Source organism: Pseudorca crassidens, chromosome 13 (genome assembly GCF_039906515.1).
Source record: "Pseudorca crassidens isolate mPseCra1 chromosome 13, mPseCra1.hap1, whole genome shotgun sequence".
NCBI classification, from domain to species: Eukaryota; Metazoa; Chordata; class Mammalia; order Artiodactyla; family Delphinidae; genus Pseudorca; species Pseudorca crassidens.
The window spans coordinates 66,734,454-66,756,741 of record NC_090308.1 but is presented as its reverse complement, the minus strand read 5'-3'; the positions used below and the strand labels follow the sequence as shown (position 1 = coordinate 66,756,741).

At 47.1% G+C, this 22,288-nt stretch overlaps 1 protein-coding gene and 1 non-coding gene across 6 annotated transcripts in view; one reads left to right on the top strand and one right to left on the bottom strand.

Moving 5' to 3' along the window:
- The first annotated feature begins 259 nt into the window (after window positions 1-259).
- On the top strand, window positions 260-371 carry LOC137205149 (U6 spliceosomal RNA). The gene has a single exon (XR_010934012.1). It is a non-coding gene; the product is annotated as a U6 spliceosomal RNA (small nuclear RNA).
- A 6,449-nt stretch (window positions 372-6,820) lies between these two features.
- The window catches only part of GABRR2 (gamma-aminobutyric acid type A receptor subunit rho2), a 50,401-nt gene continuing 34,933 nt past the window's right edge, over window positions 6,821-22,288 (bottom strand). Inside the window, exons 5-11 of one of the 5 annotated variants that reach the window (XM_067702584.1) lie at window positions 19,373-19,440; window positions 17,374-17,597; window positions 16,201-16,283; window positions 15,872-16,012; window positions 13,619-13,771; window positions 11,956-12,152; window positions 6,821-7,751 (exon numbers count right to left, since the gene is read on the bottom strand). In XM_067702584.1, the coding sequence (XP_067558685.1) occupies window positions 7,440-7,751; window positions 11,956-12,152; window positions 13,619-13,771; window positions 15,872-16,012; window positions 16,201-16,283; window positions 17,374-17,597; window positions 19,373-19,440 (1,178 nt within the window). In that variant the 3' untranslated portion in view covers window positions 6,821-7,439. Of the gene's footprint in view, window positions 7,752-11,955; window positions 12,153-13,618; window positions 13,772-15,871; window positions 16,013-16,200; window positions 16,284-17,373; window positions 17,598-18,475; window positions 19,016-19,177; window positions 19,235-19,372; window positions 19,441-22,288 lie in introns of those variants that run through there. The other 4 variants (XM_067702588.1, XM_067702585.1, XM_067702586.1 and 1 more) reach the window with 4 other exon arrangements.

Below are 22,288 nucleotides of genomic sequence, written 5' to 3'. Positions count from 1 at the left end.
GTGTCCTTATGTGTAAACAGTGTAACTATGAAGAATATCTTAGTTTGAGGAAGTTTATTGTTACATTTTTGCAATAGGTGAGGCACAACTCTCTCCTGTTTCTCCAACATCTCAATTAAAAAAAGAAAATAATCAAGGAAAACAGTGAAATTAAAATTAAACAAATGCAAAAGCCTAAGGTTTTTGGAGAGAAAAATGACCATAATCTGTGTGTAGCACAGCATCTAGAGCATAGTGGGTACTTACAAACGGTAGCTTTCGTGTCGCTTCGGCAGCACATACTGTATACTAAAATCAGAACAATACAGAGAAGATTAGCATGGCCCCTGCTCAAGGATGACAAGCAAATTTGTGAACCGTTCATATTTTTTATGTGTAACAAAATCACTTTGCTATATAGCAGAAACTAACACAACATTGTAAATCAACTATACTTCAATTAAAGAAAAAAAAACGACAACAAAAAAACCAGTAGCTTTCATTAATTCCTTCTGTTAGTACTTACTGAGCATCTAACATGTGCCAAACACTGTTATGTACCCTGAGATACAGCAGCTAAGAAAATAGACAAAAACCCTTCTCCCTGGAGCTGACGTTCTAGGGCTTGTTACCTCTGTGATTACATCCTCTGCTACAGCTTTCACCCAGGTGTACTCTCTCTGCTCACAGGAGGAAGGAGAGAGGCTCGTGGCCATGCTCCACTCTGCAGCCCTTCCGATACCACGGCAGCGCAGACATGGGGGAGAAGAGGTGCTCTCTGGGGGAAGAGGAAAGGTGCCAGGAGGAGGACCTGGATAAAGGCTGGAGGCTAGAAGAGTCTGGCAACCGGAGGACCAGGACCTGGGGTTGGAATCTTCCTCCCAGCAGTTTGGGCAAATCTGATGTCAGAGCAGAAAACCAAAGCTCTGCGGGTGGTGGTGCCTGCCTGTCCCTCCCACCTCCGGCCTCCATTCCACCCATGCCAGGGGGCCAGGTACCTTCTGGACTGATGGGAGGAATGTTGATAGGAGAAGATGGAAACTTCCCTTGGGCCCTTTGTGTCTTGGACCCCAGAGCTTTATAGGAGGAAAACGTAAAAAGTGAAAAGGTTTTGGGGCCAGAAGTTCCATTTCTGGCCTGTAACTTGCCATCTTTACCTCTTACCGCCTTTAAACCCTACTTCACTGGATTCTTGGAAGGATTCAAGGACTGGGTTCCTGTAGAAGCACCTGCTCATAGTAGGTTAAGTGTCCCTGTTGGGCTGGTTTGTTTGCCCAAGATTGGGATGAACAGATCGCTGGGAAGAGGAAGGGTGGGCTTCTTTTCCTCAGTGCCCTCCCTCACTTTCTGACTGGGTCCACAGCCCAGTCCCCACACACTCTGCTCATTCCTGCTCTCCTATCTCCCAGGGTCCTCCCCCAGAGCAGACCCTGAAGCACCCCCAGAGAGCCCCTTGTATCCCAGGGAACCCAGTTTGCAAACTATGCAAAACTCTCCCAGAGAAATTTATTTCAGACTTTAGTACCAGCCTTTAAAAAAGAGTTAATGTTATTAACAACAAAAACCAAAAAAAGAGTTGTGAGTACAAGAAAACCAGGAACTCTGGGGATGGGCTCAGGCACTGAGATTTTTTTCAACAGCTCCCCAGGTGACTAAACCAGGGCTGGGAAGCATGGATTAAGGAGAATAATCACAACATAGAGGTAGTGCGTCAGTGCACAAATGCATAAGATGCTTTGGAAACACAGGTGAGTTAAAAATAAATTAAGCCTGGGCAAGGGAGAGGATGTCAGGAAAAGTCACAAAGGGGAGGTGACATCTGAGCTCAACTTTAAATGAGGGAAGGTGGTCTCTAGGGCCTCCCTACTTGAGCTATGGTCTGCAGACCAGCAGCACTGATGTCTCCAGGACGCTCGTTAGAAACGCATAATCCTAGGTCCCCTCCCAAACCTACTGAATGATAATCTGCATTTTAACAAGGTCTACAGGGACTTTCCTGGTGGTCCAGGGGGTAAGATTCCGCGCTCCCAATGCAGGGGGCCTGGGTTCAATCCCTGGTTGGAGAACTAGATCCTGCATGCATGCCACAACTCAGAGTCCGCATGCCGTAACTAAAGATCCCATGGGCCACAACTGAGACCCGGCATAGCCAAAATAAATAAATTAATTTAAAAAGTTTAAAAAATAAATAAAGTTTATTAACAAGGTCTCCAGGTTCCTAATAGGCACGTTAAAGTGTGAGATGCCTTGGGCTAAATGCACAAGGTGAAGTGCATCTGCATCATAAACCTGGCCAGTTTAGATTCATCAATGGTTTCCTACACCTGAGGTTGGTTTTTCTATGTATCTTTTAAACCCCAAATGTAATGTTCTCAAGGGTTGACCCGAATGCCATTCCATGATGACATCTGCAGGTCTGAAGGTGAGGACTGAGTGTTTTAGTCAATCTGCTAGTGGGGAATGTATTTAAACTACGGGTGTGGACACTCTCCGATGGCTCTGGAGGTTGGACAGGCTGGGATGTAGGGCCCTTCTCGCACCAGATTTAGCTCTCAGTGCAGGTAGACCAGTGTACTCGCCCTCAGACACATGTTGGGCACACAGCCTTCCTTGTGGGTACCATTTTAACTTGTGTCATATTTCTTAGGGATTGGTGGGGAGTTGGGGGTGGGTAGGACCCTCTGAATGGCTGCACGTCCCACAGGCCAGCTTCCAGCCTCAAGGAGCCAACCCCGTGGTCTAGTTTAATTCCAGGTTCCATCTGGGTGTAGGGATAACTCCAGGCCGACATGTTTCAGCACAACCCAGGCCAATTTGGGTTTTATTTTCAGCCCCTTCTCTGTCCATCTAAGTAAGGAAATAAGTCACTTTTCCCTGAAAATACTGTGCGAAATGAATTGTTTCATGCAAAGTCCACCTACCTGATGTGTTCACACAGTTATGGAAGGCAGCACTCTTCCGTGGGTGTGTACTAGGGGAAATCCTTCCAACCTTGGCAGGATTTATGTGAGAACTGAATTAGGAACCCTACGTCCCGCTCTCACCGTGGCACCAGGCACGGAGAAGGCACTCAATATGCCATCCTTTACACAACGCAGCTGCCCACACTGTGCGGCATGCAAGATCCTAGTTCCCCAGCCACAGATCGAACCCTCGCCCCCTGCAGTATCAGCTCAGAGCATTAACCACTGGACCGCCAGGGAAGTCCCGGAGCAGTTGCTCTAATGTCTGTCCTCCCGTCTTCTGTGGTGTCTGAGGCAGGTGCCGCGCTCCCGCCCGGCAGCGCCCACCCCACGTGTATGGAGACGGAGGACGGCACGAGTCCTCGAGACTGCTGCTCCCCAAGCTCTGTCCACAGACCTGGTAGCTGGGTTATAGACTCTGTTCTTGGACCACGCCCCCCAGTTCCAACTGAAGAGTTTGGGGAACGCACCATTGAGACCACAACCTTCACCCACACAAGGTATGCCATAGTGTTATTTTTAAGTTCTTCAAGTAAACAAGAGTCTAAAATAGTCTTCCATGGTATTATTATTTTTTTGGCTTCTCCACGCAGCTTATGGGATCTTAGCTCCCTGACCAGGAATGGAACCCACACCCCCTGCACTGGAAGCACGGAGTCTTAACCACCGGACCACCAGAGAAGTCCAGTTTTCCATTGTAAATAGCAGTTCTCTGAACACTTTTCCTTCTACCGACATAAACCTCTTACACTGGAGAGAACGGTCTCTCTTCTTTGCCACGGAAGGCCATCTACCTGCATGATTTATCCCACCTAGCCTCTGGACTCCATCTTGCCATGTCTGTTCATAGCCCTTACCCTTCTCAAGTTTTGTGGTTATTATTTGCCCCCAGCCCTACCCTCCTCCACTTGAGAGTATGCCTTCTTCCTGCATCTGTGACACACTCTTCTGGTTCTCCTTCCATATCTCTGATCAACCCTTCTCTTCCCACCTAAATAAACACTCCCAAGCTCTCGTTTGCAGGCCTTCCCTCTTCCGCTTCTCTCCTTAGGAGTTTTGTCCACCTTGATAACTTCATTCATTGAGCACATCGGGGAGGGTAGTTCCAAATCTTTACTTCCCTCCAGCCGCAGACCAGTGTTTATAACTTTTTACTTGACATCTCCACTTGCTTGCCAGACCAAACTCCTCACCTTCCACTGGAATAGCGCCTTCGCCTGGCTTCCTGGTCTCTGCCAGTGTCAGCACACAGGCAGAGGTTCTCAAACATCACTGAGCTTAACATTATTATCACTATTTTCCTGCCTCATTGATTCCCTGAAACTCAGCAGCTCTCCATTTTCCAAATTCATGCTCTCCCTTCTGCTGAGGTTTACAAAAAGATTGAACCAAATCAAAGTGGTTTCAAAGAGTTCTGTCTCAACTTACTCACAGCCCAGAACACTGATAATCTTTGACATACGTGGCCCAGACCAGACCCGTCCAGTTTCTTCCCCAGGTTTATTCTAAGCGGAATGAACCTGGAAGGACCCTTGACACCAGGGTCATGGAACTAGAAGGATGAGAACCCAAGACTTTTGTGCATTTGGTGGAGTGTCTGCTCGCTGTTCCCTAGACACACCCAAGCTTTCCTTCTCCATGTTAATATTCCCTCCCCAGTTGAAATTATACCTATCCATTGCTCAGAATTTACCATAAATAACACTACTCTTCAAATGCTGTAATCTCCCCCTCCTTTGAACCACGCCCGCTGCCACTGTAAGCTTCTTAATGACTGAAAGCTGTTTCCCATGCATTTCTTTATCTGTCACCGCCCCCTCCCCTCACCCAGGAACAAGGTCTTGAAGACAAGTGCACCATACATGTTGGTTCCTTATTGTCAAAGAGGTATGTCTGATCATCAGTTTTTGTATAACACCTATTTCTTTTATTCTTACATGCACATTTTTCACAATTTACTATGGGTGGAGTCAGGCTTCATCTTATAATCATTGGCTGCTATAATTTAATTAGCAGCACTTTTTCTTTCTTGGTGGTACATAAACTATGGGTGCATCTTACACTCGATAGTGTCTTAGATTCAGTGAAATAAAGTATCATTCAAGCATCCCTGGTAACAATTATGTTTACTCTTCTATCTTCCTGTCTTTAAGGTGAATCGTTCAGTTCTCAAAATTTCCTTAGTTCCTGTTCTCTACTCCTACTGTTGTGTCCTTTTTACCTCATTTAATTTTCTACTTTTCTCAAGTAGAGTCAGATTATCACACTGCAGTAAAGCTGTGCTAAATCTGATGGTGTCATTGGTTCATGGTCCCACATGATAAAATGCTATTTACAATTCTACATGTTTGCTACAGAACGAACTCCAGTTTCACTGTATAAGCTAGTTAAAATACATCTTTATTTTTTTTTAAGTGTGGTCAGGCCACCATGTTATAGGAGCCTCAATTTATGAAGACAACGTAGTCAGCAGCAGAGCAGTACTGGAATTACATAAGACAACCAAAGCGATAGGATATATTTAACGACAGTGTATCAATAATTATCATTCTTTGAGTAGCACTGTGGCCTAGGAGAGTCTCTAGAGAGTAAAAGTTTCTAAACATGTCCAGGTGCCCTGTACCATCCAATTTCCTTGTTTATGTACCTTCGTTCTTCATTTGTCCCTGAAGCTGGGAGAGCCGCTGGTCTTGGGCCAGGCAACTCCACGGAGGGGAAGCTGTCCTGATGAACACTGGGAGGGACGGGGGACCTGCTGTGACCCCTAGAGTTGCAGAAAAAGCTGGTCTCTCACCTCTTCCTACAACCTAGGATCCAGCCAAAACAGATGACTTGCCCCGCAAACTATACTCTGCAATCCCAAACTTTCCTGCCTCTCTCGTGCCTTTGCTCAGGCCAATCCTTCCATCTGCAGTAGCACTGTGTAACAGGACTTTCTGTGACTGTGGAAATGTTCTCGAGATCTGCACTATTGAATACAGTAGTCACTGGCCACATGTGGCTGCTGAGTAGAGCACTTGAAATGTGGCTAGCACAACGTGGCAAGAACTGAGTTTTTAATTTTATTTAACTTTAATTAACTTAAATTTAAATAAATATATAGCCAGTGGCTACCATATCGGACCGCACATATCTAGCGTGTACTTTCTACATGTGCACCTAGCATGAACATTTCTTCTCCAAATCCCCAACCTTCAAGGAGCAGCTCAGACGCTGTTTTCTCCACGAGATCCAGTCTTCCACTGGAAATCATTCTTTCCTTCCTTAGAATTCCCATTACATGATGAACCATTTTTGCTGTGCTTAATACTTTTTTAACTTACACGTAATCGTATACGATATCCTTGACCAGTCCTTTTTCTGAGAGCTATACAAGAATAAGATGATCTCTTACTCTTAATGTGGACCCTACTATATCTAGTGCAGGGATTTTTTAATGTTTGCTGCATGAATCTATACTAGAAGCAGAGTAATTCACATTAACAATGAGGAATTGACAATGATTGCTGTGCAGTAAAGGATGAACCTTGACAAAAGAAAGGTTTGGGTCTTGGCCTCTAGCTCCTGGGAGGTAACTTCTAAACCCCTGGACTGTCCTGCCTGATTGGAGGGTCTTTGTTCACCTGGGGGCCTACGGCCATGCCAGACGGTCTAAGCCAACAAGGTGGTTTATGATGGGGTCTCAGGCTGAGACTTACCAGCTCAGCCTCTGAAGGAACTGGAGACTAAGGTCAGCCATACAGGCGGTCAGCTGTATTCAGATGGCCAGCCCCCAGTAAAAACTCTACACTTTGATGGGTTTGGGTGATGTTTCCCTGGTTGGCAATACTCAGTGCATGTCGTCACACATTGCTGAGAAAAATAAGCACTGGCACAGGGCAGGTATTCAATATTTAATGAACGGTTGAATGGATGTATGAATGAATGATGTCCCTTAATATTGCAAAATCATGCGAGTTGCCAGACTCACCCAGGTCAAATCATTTCATCTGGGATCTGAGTTTTCTTTTTCTTTCTTAGATAGGCACTTAATCCAGTGTAGGGTTTACAGATTTTTTTATTCCTATTTTGAATCTTAATTTCCTGTCTCCTATCCAGAATGCCCCTAAGCTTGCCCTTCATTTTTCCCTTCCCTTTATAACTGAATCCTAGGCTTCCTAAGGGTCTCAGAACATTCATCTTCTGGGAGGCATTTGAGTCTTTTTTTTATTGGAGGGAGGCTCTCATGAACCTGTTCACACACAAGAACAGAAGAAGACAGTCCCAAAGCGGCAAGAAGTGGGACACAACACAGCATGAACGATGAGCAAGCCCACGAGGCCTGGGGGAGGGCAGCTGGAGGGCCCCTGGGCTCCTCCGGGAGCCAGGATGCTGCTTGAGGTGGTCCAGGGGCTGCTGCTCTGTCTGTGAGGGGTCACGCTCAGCAGGTCCACGTGTGGGCGGCCGGCCAGACACCAGAGATGTCCGTGCCCTTCCCCAGGCATAGCCTCAGAGCTCCTAGGCTAACACTGACCAATAAATTAAGTTGAAAAATATGTAGGAAGCTGGGAATATCAACCGGGAGTATTTGTCGATGGCGTGGGTGTTCTGGAAGATGCGAAGACCCACCTGGCCCTTCAGAAGCCCCTTCTTCCTGGAGGAGTTGGATTCACTGCTCAGGGCCAGGTGGACCACTATTTTGTCTTGCCTTTCTTCTTCTGTCAGAATATGGCTTCTCGGGTACCCGGCCAGGCTGTTGGCCTCAGACTCACTGTAGCTTCCACCCAGCATCATGGTTCTTGAGTGGAGCATTCCACACATGCATGGGAACTGTGGGCAGCAAACACAAGGGGAGATGTCAGGCATGTTTCGGCCTGTGAGAGGCCCAGAGGAGGCTGCCTGGGCCGAGAGTAAAGCCCATGGCTTCTCAGAACCACAGAAAAGGCAGAACTAGAAGCATCTCCAGAGATCACTTTGTCCAATGATTCTCTATCCTGGCTGTGTATTGGAGTCACCTTGGGAGCTCTTTAAACTGGCCATGCCCAGGCTCCACTCTAGACTAATTAATTTAAGGCTCCCAGGTGATTCTGCTATGCAGCCAGGGTCCAGAACCACTGATTTAGTCCAAATGCCCTCAATTGCAGAAGGAAAAACTAAGACCAAGAGAGGCTATACAATTCTCCTGGGATCAGACAGTTAGTGTCAGATTCAGGACTTTAAACACACATCTTCTGGTTCCAGCCGTGAATCAAAAGATGATTAGGTAGAAGAGTGTCCTTATTCTAAAGAGTTCCATTTAAGGGTAAAGGGTCATGGTACCTATCATGTATTTTTATTTTTATTTTTTTATTTATATATTTTTTCTTAGATAATCCTCCAAGTTTTTTTTTTAATTGACGTATAATTGATTTACAGTGTTGCATAATTTCAGGTGTACAACAAAGTGATTCAGATATATATATAGAGAGAGATAGATACATACACATATATGTAAAACGTTTTTTCAGATTTTTCTCCATTATAGGTTATAACAAGATAGTTCCCTGCACTATACAATAGGACCTTGTTGTTTATCTCTTTTATATATAGTAGTCTGTATCCGTTAACCCAAACTCCTAATTTATCCCCCTCCCCACTTTCCCCTGTCATGTATTTTTTAATGGTTCAGCTGCACCAACAAAAGTATGTTTATATGAGAAAAAGCTCACACAAAAATGGCAAAATGTCAACAATGTTGGATGGAGGGGCAGGGTGTATGAATGTATATTATCCTATTTTTTTCAACCATTTCCTTGAGTATGAAAATGTTTATAAGAAATTATAAGGTTGAGGGAAGGGAATGGTCTTGTCTAACTCCTCCCCACCGTTAGAGTCAGCAAAGCTGGCTCCGGTTAACAGCTGGTTCATGAACCCATATTTGTTGGATGAAGCCTTTGCTATGTTTTTTTTTTTTTAATTTTATTTATTTATTTTTGGCTGCTTTGGGTCTTCATTGCTGCGGCACGGGCTTTCTCTAGTTGTGGCGTGCGAGGGCTACTCTTCATTGCAGTGCTCGGGCTTCTCATTGCAGTGGCTTCTCTTGTTGCTGAGCACGGGCTCTAGGTGCACAGGCTTCAGTAGTTGTGGCACATGGGCTCAGTAGTTGTGGTGCATGGGCTCAGTAGTTGTGGCGCATGGGCTTAGTTGCTCCATGGCATGTGGGATCTTCCCTGACCAGGGCTCAAACCTGTGTCCCCTGCATTGGCAGGTGGATTCTTAACCACTGCGCCACCAGGGAAGCCCTGAGGCTTTGGCATGTTTTGAATGACTCTATACAGGAAAGTCCAATGCATTATAAATCAAAAGTATTTAAATATAATCCAAAGGTATTTGATAATAATCAATGTACAGATTATTGAAAATTTAAACAAGGATTCACAGACCCAAGTAAAACAGGTTTGTGTTTGGCTGTTGCTGGCCAGAGGTATGACGCCTGCCTGATCCAGCCAACTGACCTTGGGTTTACTCTCAACCTGTTGGCTTTAATATGTTTCTAACCTGGCTCTCAGCCCTGTGGTGCCTCTGTTTCAGGTGCCTCCTGAAATATGCACGCAGATGGATACCAGGAAGCTTTAGAATGCAAAAATAGATGAATGATTTTATGTCAAATCAGAATTACTTGAAGTACTTTTACACTTGAAGAAATCTGTGGTTGGGAGAGCTATTTTTTTAATCAGGCATGATTGTTTCATTACTATTTCTATGTCTTGTCCCATCAGCAACAATAATTAAGTAGCACATTAATACATTCCTAGAATAATTAACTCATAGATTTTAAGGATAGAAGGTCAGTGAGAGGTCATCTATTCAATTCTTTGCATTTAGATAAAATCACACCCAAACTTTGGTAAAATTGTGAGATATTGTTATATCACTGGGGACTTCTTTTTTTGTAAGACATGGGTCTTCTTTTTCCTTGCTCTAAACTGAAATTCTTTCTGCTAAAATAAAAAGAGACATTTAAGGTTTTGAGTTAGAATCAGGAAATGCCCCAAATTATGGAAAATCTCTATTTCCCACATCAGCTCATTTCTAAGAAAAATTAAGTGGCATCTGGCGCATTGGACAGGTCTGGATGACCAGCCAAAGAATTCAAGCACACATAGGGAAGCAGAACTATACTCTGCCTGCCGGCTTCAACCCAAAGCAGCGTGGGTCCCCTTTTGAACCATGGTGAACCCAGCAGGCTCCAGTCAACTTTGCCCTCTGCAGAGCAGAAGTCAAACCTCAGTGAGCATCAGAACGGCCTGGGAGCTTGTCAGCAAGGCCAATTCCAGGGTGCCATCTCTGGAGATTCTGAGCCCGTAGGTCTGGGGTACAGCCCTTAATCTTCATCTTTAATAGGCTGAGAAGGCGAATCCAGGCCAGGTGCTCCTGGGCTCCCACTTCGGGAACCTCAGCTCCACTGGGGGCCATGTTAACATTGTGAACAGTGGCTTCTCTGTGGGGCAGCGGGAGAGAGATTTCGTGTCCTCCCACCGGTCTGCCTCCCCAGCAACCACAGCTTCTCAGCCTTTCAACCGCGTGCTTGACAACAATGGAGAACAAGCCCTCGCTTCCCGGCTCTCTGTTCCCATAGACATGGAGCTAGACTCGGAGCCCAAAGGGCTGTCCACGTATGATTTCCTCATTGCTCTTTAGCCAGCATCGTATCATCACTGGCAAACACTGGGCCCATCAGATGGTAACAGGTTAATAATGATCTGCCTGAGTACAAGTTATGCGCTGTTAATGGTTCATGGGCGCATATCTGTCAGATGAAGGCTTTGCTATTTTTTGAACAGCTCTACACAAGGAAAGCCTAACAGATTACAAATCAAAAGTGTTTAAGTATATTCCAAAGGCATTTGATAATGATCAATGCACAGATTATCAAAATTTGAGGGAATTCCCCGTGGTCCAGGGGTTAGGACTCGGCACTTTCATTGCCAAGGGCCTGGGATCGATCCCTGGTTGGGGAAATAAGATCCCACCAGCTGGGAAAAAAATTGAACAAATCCTCAAATGCTGAAGCAAAAGTATTTTGAAGACAACTTAAAATATAAACTCTTAAACAATCTAGCATATTTGAAGACAACTGGAAATATTTAACAGGTATAATGTGGGCATTAAAAGACTATTTTTAAAAAGGCAACAGGTCCTCTTTCCTAAAACTTAAAGCTCCCTTTGCTAAGGAGCTCTCAGCCAGCTAGACACACATAAATGTGGAATTTTCACATCCCCTGATCTCTACAACTTTTAGGTAAACACCCATTTTGATCAGTACAATGACTAGCAAGGATTTGGTAACAAGTTGGCATTTTATTTCTTAATGTGATTAATAAGAGTCCGCATGTGAATAGGATAGATTTTCCCTCTCTGCCCAGGTGCATTGCCCTGAATTCCCCCTTTGCATTCCATCCCATAGTAGACTTTGCTATAGTGCAGTATCGTATAGATAGCATAGTATTTCCAATGAGTCTAAAGGCTAAGGTTGTGTGTGGCTGAATTTTCACTGGGCCAGAGCACTGATAAATACAGGAGTTTTTTATTCTAGAACTTTCCTCCTGTCTGTTCACAGGACGTAGAGACATTCTCCCTAGATAGGTTCAGTGCTCAGTGCTCTGCACTAATGATAGTGATAATTTATGTGCATCTAGAACCACACAGTTTCAAAACAACTCTCATATACATTTTTGTAAGGGCATTGTGACCCTTACAATAACCCTGGGAGGAAGGTGGGGTGAGGGTTCTGTTATACTTTTTTTTAACAGATGAGGAAACTGAGGCCCAACATAAATGGCAGAGTTGGGCCCAAGAACCCAAGTCTTCCTAGTCTTTGTCCAAAGGCTTTCTACTTTCTGGGATCTTTTGTGATGGAAGCTAGAATATTGTAAAACGGATCCTCCTCCTTTTGCACAAACATCTCCCTTTTCTCCATGAAAGCTCCCTCCCGCTATTCTCATCCAACCAGCAGCATGGGCTCCAACAAGGAAATGAATGAAACTTCTCTCACCTTCTCCTGCAGCTTCCGCTGTTTCCTCTCCTGCACGGTGGTCAGGTAGTTGACGGCCGCGTACTCCAGCACCGAGAGGAACACGAACACGAAGCTGACCCAGAGGTAGATGTCCACGGCCTTGATGTAGGACACGCGGGGCATGGAGGCGTTCACACCCGTGATGATGGTGGACATGGTCAGCACCGTGGTGATCCCTGCAGCATCCAGCTTTAGTTCAGCCACTGACAAGGGTACACAGCTGCCCTCACATTTCACTAAGTCCCTTTTTTTTTCAACTATTAACCATTTTATATTGATTTTTGTAGTATGTTTCTTCCAAGGTCTTATGATGCTTAAAGAGAGTTTACGTATAGTAGTGTGTATATGTCCATCCCAATCTCCCAATTTATCCCTCCCCCTCTGGTAACCATAAGGTTGTTTTCTACATCTGTAAATCTATTTCTGTTTTGTAAATAAGTTCACTAAGTCCCATTTTACATTTGCTCTCTCTTTTTATTTTTTATTTTTTTTTTGCGGTACACGGGCCTCTCACCGTTGTGGCCTCTCCCGCCGCAGAGCACAGGCTCCGGACGCGCAGGCCCAGCGGCCATGGCTCACGGGCCCAGCCGCTCCGCGGCGTGTGGGATCTTCCCGGACCGGGGCACGAACCTGTGTCCCCTGCTTCGGCAGGCGGACTCTCAACCACTGCACCACCAGGGAAGCCCCATTTGCTCTCTCTTACATCTAATAGGAAGTGGCCAGGGCACGTTTCCACCTCATAGAGGTGTGAGGATCTGCAAGGATCTGTTCCCGAGCAGCCAACCCATTCTCCTCCCAGCCAACCGCCTGTCCCCTTTTACTCTGAGCCACTTGGGAGCCTGGGTTTCTGTGATGTGGTTGCTAAGATCAGCAGAGCTTCCCAAAGGATCTGCTCAGATGTGGACTTTAAAACAGTGGCTATGAAAATCAACTCTACTTCAATAAAAAATAAAAATTAAAAAGCAGGGGCTACAGGACCCCTCTCAAGGAAACTTCCCAAACTTCAGGGAAAGAACACATCCTCCCTCACCTGAGTCCAGGAAGACTGTGGAAATTCCTCGAAGCCTGTCATACAGGTTTCTTCTTCACTGTGCCTTGCATGTCTCACATGTCTCAGTGCCCAACCTGATTTTGTCCAAATCTCTGATGAGTTGCAAATGTTTACTCTGGCATTTAGGGTCTGTGAAGGACTAAACCACAGCTCCAGGGAGTACAGCCCTCTCCTTCCCAGAAATCATGAAATATGGGCCCTGCTCCCAAACTCTCAGTCTATCTAAATAAGGCCAACGAAGTTTTTGTATTTGCACAGTAAGTTTGGGCATTTGTCAAATTGTCTTATTTATCAAAGTACTGAGCTCTGATACTGCCAGTGGTGGAAGTCTACACCCCAGGTAGGTGCTATCTTTCTGAAACGATTCGAGCAGAGCTGATGCGGTTTGAGCGCCCTGTGGTTTTCACAGTGTAGTCTGGGAAACTGAGGGCAGTATGTGAATGGAAAGCAAGAAGCAGGAGGAAAGTTCGCTCCTTCTGACTCTGACAGCCCATCGGTTAAGGACCCTGAATGATGATTTTACTTCTTCTTTACATAGTGATTGATTGAAAAAAAGTAACCACCCTATCACACCTTATCAAATGCTTTTACCCAGTGAAACTCTGGCGGGCACAGCTCTGCGGTCGATCCAGAAGGACACCCAGGACAGCATGACCATCAGGGTGGCGGGAAAGTAGGTTTGCAGCAAGAAGAAGAAGATGTGGCGACGCAACGTGAAGTTAATGTAGAGACGGTTGTACCAGCCTGGGGGACACAGGAAGAAGCCAGTGAGGTTCCATCGCAGAGGCAAAAACAAACTCCTTCCCTGGGGGCCCTTCCTCCCCTGTCACCACACTCATCTTCAGCAGAAAGTTAAAAGTGAATGACCCAAGGGACTTCCCTGGCAGTCCAGTGGTTAAGAATCTGCCTTCCAATGCAGGGGACGTGGGTATGATCCCTGGTCAGGGAACTAAGATCCCACATGCTGCAGGGCAACTAAGCCTGCATGCCGCAACTACTGAGCTCATACACCACAACTAGAAAGCCCATGCACCACAACTGCTGAACCTGCATGCTCTGGAGCCCCAGCACCACAACCAGAGAGAAGCCTGCATACCACAACGAAGAGCCCTCACACTGCAGCAAAGATCCCGTGTGCCACAACTAAGATCTGCACAGCCAAAAATAAATTTAAAAAGAGTTAATGATCAAAAAAAAAAAAACAGGGAATTCCCTGCGGTCCCGTGGTTAGGACCCCTTGCTCTCACTGCTGGGGCCTGGGGTCAAACCCTGATCGGGGAACTAAGATCCTACAAGCCTCACAGTGCAACCAAAAAAAAAGTTAATGATTGGTTGGCTTCGTATAATACATTTCCTTTCTAAAATCTAATCTCTCTGAGTCTCAGTTTTCTCATCTGTAACCTGGGGATACTACGATCTACACCATAGATTTGTTGGGTAGAAATTAGTTAATTCATACAAAGCACTCAAAACAGTGACACATAGTAAAAGTTATACCAGGAACTCTTAAAAATGGTTTTAGAAAGAGAGTTGATTTGGACTTGCCAAGAACAGATGAGAAAAGAAAACTGTGTGGCAATGCACATCAGAGCAAAGGAGAAGAAAGGGATGGGGTGAGCAGTATGGGCATAAAGGGAAAGCAGGTGTGGGCTGTCCTGACACCAAGGCAACCTTGGCTGGGGCCCGCTCTTCTCCAGTGTTTGATGTTGCAAACAGAAGGGTGGGGCTGGGGGCAGGCGAACGGGGGGGCGGGGGGGATGGTGGCCATGCGGGGGCAGACGGTAGCCCAAAAGCTTCTCACAGCCAGGCCTAGGCTTCTCAGCACTGGGACAAAGGGTAAGGAAGTGAGAAGTCCTCCAGGGTCCCGTGGCTGCGGCAGAGCTGTGTATTGCAGCTCTATATTGCAGAGCTGTGTAGCATATAAGGGTATGTTGAAGTCCTAAATCCCACCACCTGCGAATGTGACTTTATTGAGAAATCAGGTCTCTGTACATGTAATCAAAGTAAGACGAGGTCATATTGAGTTAGGGTGGCCCATAATCCAGTGACCAGTGTCCTTAAAGAAGAGGGATGTTTGCACATAGATGCACAGAGACACACCATGGGAATACCAGAGTCACGGGGAGAATGCCATGTGACAACAGAGGCAGAGGTTGGAGTGATGCCATAACCACCAGGACCAGTAAGAGGCAAGGAAGGAGTCCTCCCCAGAGCCTTCAGAAGGAGCATGGCGCTCAGGCTTCTGGCCTCCAGCACTGTGAGTGAACACATTTCTATCGTTTCAAGCACCCAGTTTGTGGTACTCTGTTAGGACGGCTCTAGGAAACTAACACAAGGGCTGACGGTGAGATTCAAGAAGAGCGGACAAATGGATCCTCTCAAAACTTCAACCATGGCCCCAAGGTCCAAGAAGGGGTCACACTGCGCATAAGAAATGAATCTATAGCTCTGAATATAGGTAATAAATACACAGGTAAATCCAGTAATAAATACATAAATAAATAGGTAATAAATACATTTCCCCACATCGTTAAGTCAAACGAATCAGGTTGCAGAATAGCGTGTACACTCTGACCCTACTTTTGTAAAATTACATAATTAAAGCAGGATGTCTGCAAGGGTGTTTGCTGAATTGTTCAGAATGACTACCTCTGACCATGGAGTTTCAGAGGGCAGCAACTTTTAAAGCCTCTGCTTTTAAGTGTTGTTTATGTCTTGTTGGACTGGGCATTATTAGAATAATGAAAAGTTATTTTTATTGGAAGGGGAAAAAGTTAACACTGAAAAAGAATTCTAATGTGTTTTCTTCCACATTTGAATCTGACCATGGCAGAAGTTAGCTACCAGTGCTGCTATAGAAGGCCAGTCTGGAAGTGGTGTGGAATTTCTGAATCAGAAACTGAGACAGGGAGATCTTCTCATCTGTTTTCAGGGATTCGTCCCCATTCTTCCAGTACAGCATCAGATCTTCATCTGTATATGCATCTTTGGGAAGAGGAAAATAAGTTAATTTCACTCCTTTTCTTCTGAGGCAGGAGCAACAGGGCCATCCTACCTCAGCCAGGGATTAAATAGGTCTTATCCCTGGCAGGCAGTACTCAGTCTCATAGTTACTAAAATGGCACAGAGAGGGAATAAGGCGAAGATTTGTCATTACGAATACAGACACTTACAGCTTTCCAGCTCCAAAGAACAGGTCTGGGAGTCCAGGGGAAAGTGGCTGAAATCCATGTTGCACATGGCGGTGACTGTAATCCTAGAACCCAAACAAACATGTTGGCTCGTGCAGTGAGTTACTGGCTCATATACCTGCCCAGAGTAAGGAGGACAAAGACGCGACCAAGGGCAGCTGCCTCTTCACGTCTACATCAGAAGCTCGGAAACCCAGGACTCTAACTTTTTTTTTTTTTTTTTTTTTTTTTTTTGCCGCACGGTGCAGCATGCGGGATCTTAGTGCCCTGACCAGGGATCGAACCCGTGCCGCCAGCATTGGGAGCACTGAGTCTTAACCACTGGACTGTCAGGGAAGTCCCTCTAAGTTAACTTTTAGAGTTTTGTCTTCTGTAGATGATGGTATTTGCTCTGCCCGGATCCCAGCTCCTGAGGCTGCTGGCTGTGCATGGCCCACACCTGGACCCTTCTCTGGGCATTGCCTGCATCCAGAGACTCGTCTTCCCCAGAGATGCCCGGAGGTTATGCCCTGCCTCCCTAGCCCCGACTCAAGGCTATTAGCACTGAATTCTGGCGAACTGTACAAGGTGTGGGATGAAACTGTGTAATCACTCAAGTCAGCCCAGAAGCCAATCTGCAGTAGCACCTAATAAAGAGTAGCTATGGTTATTTCCCTAATTTTTGTTTATTACCAATAATTACCTATTTTTGTTTATTACCAATAAACTAGAATCATAGGCTCTCAGGGGTGGAGGGTACATAGAAGGTCACCATCTCCCTCAGATCATTCAGGTTCAATTAGTCTCCTAACCTAACCTTAAGACCCCCGATGACAGGGAAGTCAGCACCTACAACGGTGCTCATTTCGTCTTTAGAGAGTTCTAACTATCATCAGAAGGTTCAGACCCTCCCATGTAACCCGCAGACCCAAACACAGTGACAAACTCTTCGGGGCCAAAGGGACAGACCACACATATACATTTTTTTTTTAATAGAGGGGATTTTTGTGGTGGTTTTTAAACCAAGAGTTGACTAGCTAATTCATTCCACAAATACTGTTTTCTCACCTACTGTGAAAAGCACAGTTTAGCTCTGACGAGACAGTGGTAAATCAGTCAAACGATCCCTGGCATTGTCCACACATATTAGGATGCCACGACCCCATGGACAGTTACCTCAGGCTGTACAGCACCTGCCCATCTGGGAATACCCTCAGCATGATGTTGTCCGTGGTGGTGTCGTGGATGAATGACCTTTTGGAGTGAACAAAGAAGACGTCGGGGACCCAGATCTTCTTCACCAGCCGGCCGTCGAAGGTCATGCTCTTGTTGCTGGTGCTGGGGAAGACCAGCCGCTCATCCTTCCAGTAATGCCGCAGGTAGAGGGTCATGGTGAAGTCCTGTGGGAGTCGGGGGGAGACCAGACAGAGATGGCTTACAAAGCTCTCTTCCTGACAGCCGACCCTCCGTCCACCGCTGTGACGGACACCTCAGGCTCAGCCTCCCGAGTTGAAGGAAACAGTTCTGCAGCCCCGCGGGACAATGGCCAAGGCAGTGGCGCTGCTGCCACAGGAAAGAGAACGGCTCATGTTTGTGCCTCATGAGGCTGGAGACAGCACAGCCCCTCCTTCAGGCTTTGCAAAGGAAAATGGCAGCTGTGATGCCCACCGCCTGCCCTGGGGCCAGCAGGGCTGGATTCCCACAAAGCCCTGCACTCTCACCTAGACCTTTGCACACATGGCTCCTTACCTATTGGCTAACCATTCAATTCAACTTAGCAAACACTTCTAGAAACCTGAACAGTCAAGTGTTCCATTTTGCCTTTTGGTGTGTGTGTGGCCACACTGCGTGGCATGCGGGATCTTAGTTCCCTGACCAGGGCTCAAACCTGTGCCCCCCTGCAGCGGAAGCATGGAGTCTTAACCACTGGACCGCCAGGGAAGTCCTAAGTGTCCAATTATGGAGGGTTTCTACCATTAGGCTTGTAGTATCTTTAAAGGCAGAATTGTTTCCTGCCCACCCCTGAATATCCAGACCCTAGTTTAGTGCCTGGCAAGGCACAATAGTGGATGCTCAATAAATATCTGCAGAATGGAAAAACGGGGGGAAATGAATGAATGAGGAGATGGGCAGCTGCATGTCTAGTATACTTTCAGCCTCAAGGCTTATCCTGTTAAAAAGTGTCTCCTCGTCTGCACAGCCGATGCCTGAAACCAAGAGTGTAGCCCTTACACTGTAGCCAGAGCTAATACATGAACGCCAATGAATAAATAACTACCCAAAAGAGCCTGTTCCAGGAGCAGGTGAAGGAAGGCTGGAAGGACGCATGCGGTGGCCCACGTCTGCTCTGCCAACCACACCCAGGCTCCTCCTGCCTGTTCCGGAGGCCCGCCCGTGGAGGGGGGCACCGCCCCACTGGCCCACCTCGGCAGCCCCTCTCTTCCCCGTTTTGTCCGCCACTCTTTCAGTTTGCAAACTCCCTGTTCTTCTGCCTCAGAGACCTCGTATGTGCTCTTGCTTGGCCCTCCCTACAGCTGTCAGGTCTCAGCTGAAACGAGGCTTCTTCAAAGACGCTCCGGTACCCGCCTGAGCCTGCTGGGCGCTGCCAAGGAGTGAGCCGGGAAGCTGTGCTCCCGACGGGCGCTGGCGCGCAGAGACCTACAGAATTTGAAGGGGAATAACGTCCACCTCCGCGGCTCCTCCAAGTGTGGCGGGTCCAGCCCCTCACACCGCTAAAGGGGCGCGTTCAGGACGTAGAGGGCTGGGCCTCACTCCCATAAACCGAATCGGGAAGTCTGGGGCGGGGCCTTGGATCTGCATTTAACACGCCCCAACACACACACACACACACACACACACACACACACACACACACACACACACACACACACACACACACACACACACACACACACACACACACACACACACACACACACACACACACACACACACACACCCGCCCCCAAGTTATTTTTACCCACGAAACTGCAGAAGCCAGGCTCTGGATTTTACTAAACCTAGGCCAACCTCCAAATCCCGGCTTTATCCCCTCCAGCTCTGGCCCCGCCCCCAGACGCAGCCTGCCCCAGCGTGGCCCCACCCACCGCAGGCCCCCAAGGGACCTCGGCCACAGCAGCCCGCCCCGGCGCTGCCCGCCTTGCGCGCCTCGTACCATGTCCACCTCCGAGATGCTGTCCAGGCTCTCCACCTGCACGTCCACGCCCACCGGGATGGCAGGGCCTGCAGAGAAGCAAAGACGGCTGGTTAAGGCGCCTTCCTCTCTAGCACTGGGCAAGCAGACAGCCCCTACCCCCTTCCCAGGGGAGCCTGAGCGGAGCAGGGGTGAGGCAGTGGTTCAGATTCCATGAGGGTTTTCTCGCTACTTCCTGGCAGGTTGGGTGCCTGAGCTTTCTCCATGAGGGCGGGGACTGTGTCTACCTTAAGTGCCTTTCCTGGGCCAACATGGGTGTTTAACCCATGCTTATTGCATGAGTGGATGAGCTAGATTATGTATGTTTATGCTTCCACAAAATGTGTTTTTAGATTTTAATATTTAAAAAAAGCCTTAAATGGGGAAAACGAAAAAACCTGTGTCTGTCAAGCATATTAATAAATGCTATTCCATTCACAGGCAAAAAAAATGTCTCTGAGAGCGTCAGGCGGCATCTGGGCGGGGCCTCCTGAGAGGCCAGCCCACTGCGCCTGGGTCCTCTGGGCCCTGGCCAGGGAGTGCAGGACCAGGGCGTGCCGACCCACCGTGGTCTGAGCTGGGAGAAGCTTAGGGTGGCAGGGGGAGTCTGGGTCTTAGGGAATGACGACTGGAAGGGCCGGGGACTTTGGCTGAAGGCAGGGGAGGAGGATCAGAGATCCCGACAGGATCTGGTGGGCCAGGGCATCGAATGGGCTCGCCGACTCTCCCCAAACCTCCCCCCGGGTAGGTTTGCTAAGACTTGCAATCCCACCATGAAAGATTTGGGGCTTGTGGCTGAGCCCGATAGAATGGCAGCATTTTATTTATTACTGGTGGGATTTAGTGGATATTTTCTGTGTTCTTAAACGTGAAAGCAAATGAGCACAACTTTTTTTTTTTTTTTTTTTGAACCAGGGATCGAACCCGGGCCCACAGCAGTGAAAGCACCGAGTCCTAACCACTGGACCGCCAGGGAATTCCCACAACATTTTATTTTTTATTTTCCCCTCCCAGATAAATTGGGTCATAAGCTGATCTTTTTATTTTCCTGTGCTCTCAACCGAGGGCTCAGGTCAGGCCCCATGAGAGATGACTGCTCTAGCAGCCGGAGCCTTCTCTCACTCCAGGCTCCAGGAGGGCACTGAAGGGGCAGAGTGGAATGGCCAGTGTGAGGCTGAAGCCCCCTCCTCAGGGCTGACTGGCCAGCCTTCCTCCCCCGAGGGGCCTGCAACACGAGGGAGGGTCTGCCAGCAGCCTGGCTGGGGCCCCCTCCCAGGACCCAGACCCCTGAGCCCCTGTGCAGGACCGTGTGTTCCCAACATCACCATGGGAAGCAGGGCTGGTTAATTCCCCGTCCCCTGGACGGACCTTCCTTCACTTGAGACATTAAAACAGCCCAGGGCTGGAGCTCTTAACCCTCATCACCTTTCCCCCTTGTTCCCTTTCTCTAAAGTGCCACATCCAGTCGTCCCAAGAGCCAAAGGGCAGAAACAGTATAGCCATCACCCTCTTTGGACCCACTTCCCTGTGGCCTGGTTTTCAGATAATGGGCACAGTGTTTGACCAGCAGCTGGTTTTGGCAACGGACATTTTCCAGATAAAGTACAACAGCTTGCTTGGTGCCTGTCACTGTGTCTCTCTGTCCCCCGGGGCCTGCCTTGCTCTCCGCAGTTCCAGCCGTCCTTTGGAGAGAAATTTGATAACGGCTGTGAGGGTGGCGTTCAGCCTCTGGAGGTATTGCCCACATGGGACTGCAGGTCAGGCTCCAAGGATTCTGGGTTGTTGGAAAACATCTGTGTGCTCAGGAGGCTCCAGAGCTGCGCTCGGGGACTCGCACCCCAAGCTTGAATGGGACCAACAGCTCTGCCCTCCTTGGTCCAAGTGCAATGGAGGTGACCTTTGCCTCTGACTTGCCCCACAGCCCAAGACTAACGCTCCACCCCCCAGGATCTCCCGAGCTCTTCATTTTGTGGCCCTTCCCAACCTGATTTTCGAGAAATTCTTCCAAATGACTGGTCTTTCTCCTTTTTCTGTGAGCAGTTTTATGTTTAGAGTATGATTGAGTCCTATAAGGTGTTAGAAAGAAGATAAGCTAACTAGGCATTTGTGCCTTGGCCCCTGAACACTGACGTGGGTTTTTCTACTTTCAGAGAGGGATCTGGTGAGCCAAATGGAAGTCACTGGTGGAATTTCAGGCAGTGTAGCCAGTGAGGCAACAAATTCAGAAGGGAAATACGTGTTTAGCCAAGAGCTATTCTTGGTTCCTAGCCTTTCTGCAATTATTTCTCCTCACATGGTCCTGGAAAGCACACGTTAGGGATTTATCCATTTTTGAAATAAAGCTATATGTCATTTCTTCTCCACTGACTCTACAAGAATAAATGTGAGGTAGAATTTTAAGACAAACTAAAACAGAATTTGCCAACAGGCATCCTGCCCTAAATGAAGGTGTTTTTCAAGCAGAAGGAGCATGATCCAGAAAGAAAGCTGGAGACGCAAGAATGAAAGACCAACAAAAATAGTAAATATATGTATGATTCTAAGGGAACACTGACTATATAAAACAATATTAACCATGTGTTGTAGGATTGAAAAAACTAAATAAAAATATACAACATTTAAGAAGGGAGAGGTATAAATGGAGTGAAAGTGTTCTGAGGTCTTTGCATTGTCTGGAGGACAGTAAAAATAGTTACTTAACATACTAGTACTATAAGCCAAAGATTCATGTTGTTTTCTAGGGAACCACAAAAAAAAAGTAGTAGGGTATATATTTTCAAAACTAAAATAGAAAAGCCAAAATAGGTATAACAAAAAATAATCAGTCTAAACAAAAGCAAGAAAGGAAGGAGAAAAAAAAGAGAGAACATAAAGAATAGGTTGGACAATAAAAAGGAT